The 3,364-nt window shown below is 32.9% G+C and overlaps 1 protein-coding gene across 1 annotated transcript; it reads left to right on the forward strand.

Moving 5' to 3' along the window:
* Positions 1-1,602: 1,602 nt before the first annotated feature.
* Positions 1,603-2,603, forward strand: LOC146920775 (transcription factor MYC2-like). Its single transcript, XM_085714218.1, has one exon. The coding sequence runs from the start codon at positions 1,728-1,730 to the stop codon at positions 2,430-2,432; it is 705 nt and encodes a 234-aa protein (XP_085570344.1). The 5' UTR covers positions 1,603-1,727; the 3' UTR covers positions 2,433-2,603.
* Positions 2,604-3,364: the final 761 nt, after the last annotated feature.

Genomic DNA, 3,364 nt, shown 5'->3' on the forward strand with positions numbered 1-3,364 from the left:
AATGAATCTAAAAAAGGAATATTTTCTTATATTTGAGACCGGAGGGAGTAAGGAATAATACATTCGATTAATTAAAAAAATGTAACATAAATGTTACTTATACAATTGAAATTAAACAATGTAACACAAGTTTTTTTTATCAAATTGCTAAGTACTTTTAACGTAAATGTATGTAATGTTTATATTTATAATGATTTGGTTTTGAGTATGCGCACCAATTTTATTATTTCTGTCCAATTTTAATTTTTTTGTTTTGTTTTGGATTTTCGACCCATTAGAGTTACCTTAGTATTTAAACACTTCGGTTATAGTTAGAGATATCTTTTCATTGAATAAAATTTGAGAGAGTTTCCTAAATCTCTGGTGGATTGGTTAACTTTATTTTCACAGGTCGCTTACAAACTTGTTTCTTTTCAATTTAGCTTTAACGCTTATTATCCTTTGCTTTTGACTATGTCACAACATTAGTATTAACAATATAATTGAGATAGATCATACTATAAAAATTACTACTATTTAACTTTAAATTAATTCTTATCAACAATTTACTATTTTCGTCAAAAGAAAAAACAATTTACTAATCACCAAACCAAATTTCGAGTGTCTGTTACATAACGCATTCAATACGATTGAATGAAAGTTGTAATCTAACCAAGGAAGACACTACATTCAATATTGACAACACCAAGTTGAAAACACTTTGAATTTTTTATGTTAATTACACACGAGTCTAAAAATGATAAACTAAGGACGAAGGACGGTGGATGGATTAGAAGAGGTCAGCAAAATAATATTAAAAATTGGAAAGAAGAGGGTAGCAAAATATGAATCACGTGCAACTCCCTTTTGGCTTAGGAGTGTCTTGTGTGTAAAGAAAGCAACAAAAATGATTAATTGTCTTCTCTTGTTTTTTTAGTGCAAGATTAATCGGCTTCTTTAAATATAATATGGGACGACTATGACCTCTCACTCTGCGACACCGTGCCACTGCCACCCATTGTTTGTTTGATAATCGTATTGTGTTTCCACTAGCAAAATAGTAATTGTGACGTAGCAATAATGGTTGTCCACATGGAGATATCACATAACATCCACCTTAGACCCTCTATTAAAAAAACTTGACGCAAAGACTAAAATGAACAAGGTGTTACAAATTGTGAGAAGTTTCTGCCTATTCACAAAAATCAAGAACTACAATAATTGATATATATGAGAAACAAAATTTGCTGAAAATGAGCAAGTAGTCACTAGTCACACGTTAACCTTCGTATAGCTTGAGAACCTTCATCATCTTTTTATATGCAATCCTTATATGTAAACATTGCAGTATACTCCATATCTAGCAAAAACCGTAAAAACCAGTCATTAGGATTGAGTGATTGACCACGTGATCTACCAATTTTTTTTATTAACGTAATCTACCAATTATTATATGCAATAACATAACGTTAAATTAGGAAGAAGAGACAAAAAACGTGGAGGTAAACACCTACAATAAATAATGACCAAGTCAATAATAATTAATTTTAAAATATTGCAAATATTTAATTTCAACCTCATAAAAGCCTTTAAATTCAACCTAAATGCACTAAAATTCATTTCAAACCCTAAATAATCCTTTCCCATTTGTCCCCTCCTCTCTCTCTCTCTGCGTGAGCTGGTCTTGTTTAATATTCAAAAAATCAATTTCCATTTCATTTCTCTGAAGCAACGACAACTCTTAAGTAATGGGGACCTTATCCACCTTAAGGCCACCAGCGCTACCGTCACATCCACCACAAACAGCCACCAGATTCAACCAAGGCACACTCCAGCAAAGACTTCAAGCTTTACTCGAAGGCACAAAAGAAATCTGGACCTACTCTATTTTCTGGCAACCTTCTTATGACTATTCAGGCTCCTCCTTACTCGGTTGGGGTGACGGTTACTATAAAGGCGAAGAAGACAAAACAAAAGCCATATCAAATGTTACTTCACCTGCTGAACAAGAACACCGGAGAAAAGTTCTCAGAGAACTTAATTCATTAATCTCCGGTAATCCAGTTACAGAAGAATCTCCTGTTGATGAAGAAGTTACTGATACAGAGTGGTTCTTTTTAGTTTCTATGACGCAGTCTTTTGTTAACGGAACTGGACTGCCTGGACAAGCTTATTATAATTCAGCTCCGGTGTGGTTAACTGGAGCTGAAAATCTCGCCCTCTCAGCTTGTGAGAGGGCGAGACAAGGTCAAGAACATGGTATACAGACGCTGGCGTGTATACCATCGGCTGACGGTGTTTTGGAGCTTGGATCTACTGAGTTGATTTATCAGAATAATGATTTGATGAATAAAGTGAAGATGTTTTTCGACTTCAATAATGATTTTGTTTTTGGATCTTCTTCGCATAGTTCTACAATAGCTCCTCAAGGTGAGAATGTTATGGGGCCATAGGCTATATGTTGTATATGATCACAATTTTTTTTTCATGATGTCTTGTTTAATTGGATTCTATGTGTGTTTATGTTTGTTAATTATTATCCGATCATATGTTGTGTCCACCAAAAATGATCATATGTTGTTTCTATGTTAACTGTACTATATTGATGTGTTAAATTGTGTTTAGGTATTTGATTCATGTAATTTATGCGGTTTTTTTAAGAAGGCAAAAGAGATTTATATTACAAACTTTTAGAAGAACAAAATATGTCTAATAGGGATCAAAATCAATTACAAAAACAAGGAAAAGTAAAGCGAATGCCAAAGCCAAAGATCATCTTTACATAGCCGCCTAACCAATACAAATAGAATGATTGATTATACCATCATGAATGAAAATGAAACATAAAAGCACAATGAAGCTTAATCCGATCTAATAACACCTTCAAAGAAAACATATTTAATCACCATATAAAACGTTATAACTTAAGCATTACTTTTTTTTTTTTTTTGACAAACCGTAAATATTAGTATATATCACTTATGACTAGAAGATCAAGTATTAAGAAATTAAACATAGTTATAGGTCTTTTTTTTTTAAGAAGCAAAAATGAAATATATATTAACAATGGCGATGAATCCCCTTAAGCACAAGGTGTACACAAGAGATCATCCCAAAATAACAATCTGTCTGAATACAAGAAACAAAAATATAAATCAGTCGATACCCAAACAACGTAACGGGTCCGACCACCAACTTTGAGAACCATAAACAAAACTAGCATTAGTAGCTTTTAGCCACCACAAAGACGTATATTTAACCTTATCAATCAAGTATGTCAGTGTAGTGTGAACATTATTGAATAACCTGTTGTTTCTTTCGTCCCATAATGTCCACACACACAATAGCCACAAAAGCTGCATAAAAGACCGTCGGGACCTTGAAG

Source organism: Medicago sativa, chromosome 5, assembly GCF_051527215.1.
Source record: "Medicago sativa cultivar Bolivia chromosome 5, Bolivia_mono, whole genome shotgun sequence".
NCBI classification, from domain to species: domain Eukaryota; kingdom Viridiplantae; phylum Streptophyta; class Magnoliopsida; order Fabales; family Fabaceae; genus Medicago; species Medicago sativa.

What these genes read in the sequence shown, in the direction of transcription:
- LOC146920775 (XM_085714218.1), top strand. Translation starts at nt 1,728, where the DNA reads ATGGGGACCTTATCCACCTTAAGGCCACCAGCGCTACCGTCACATCCA.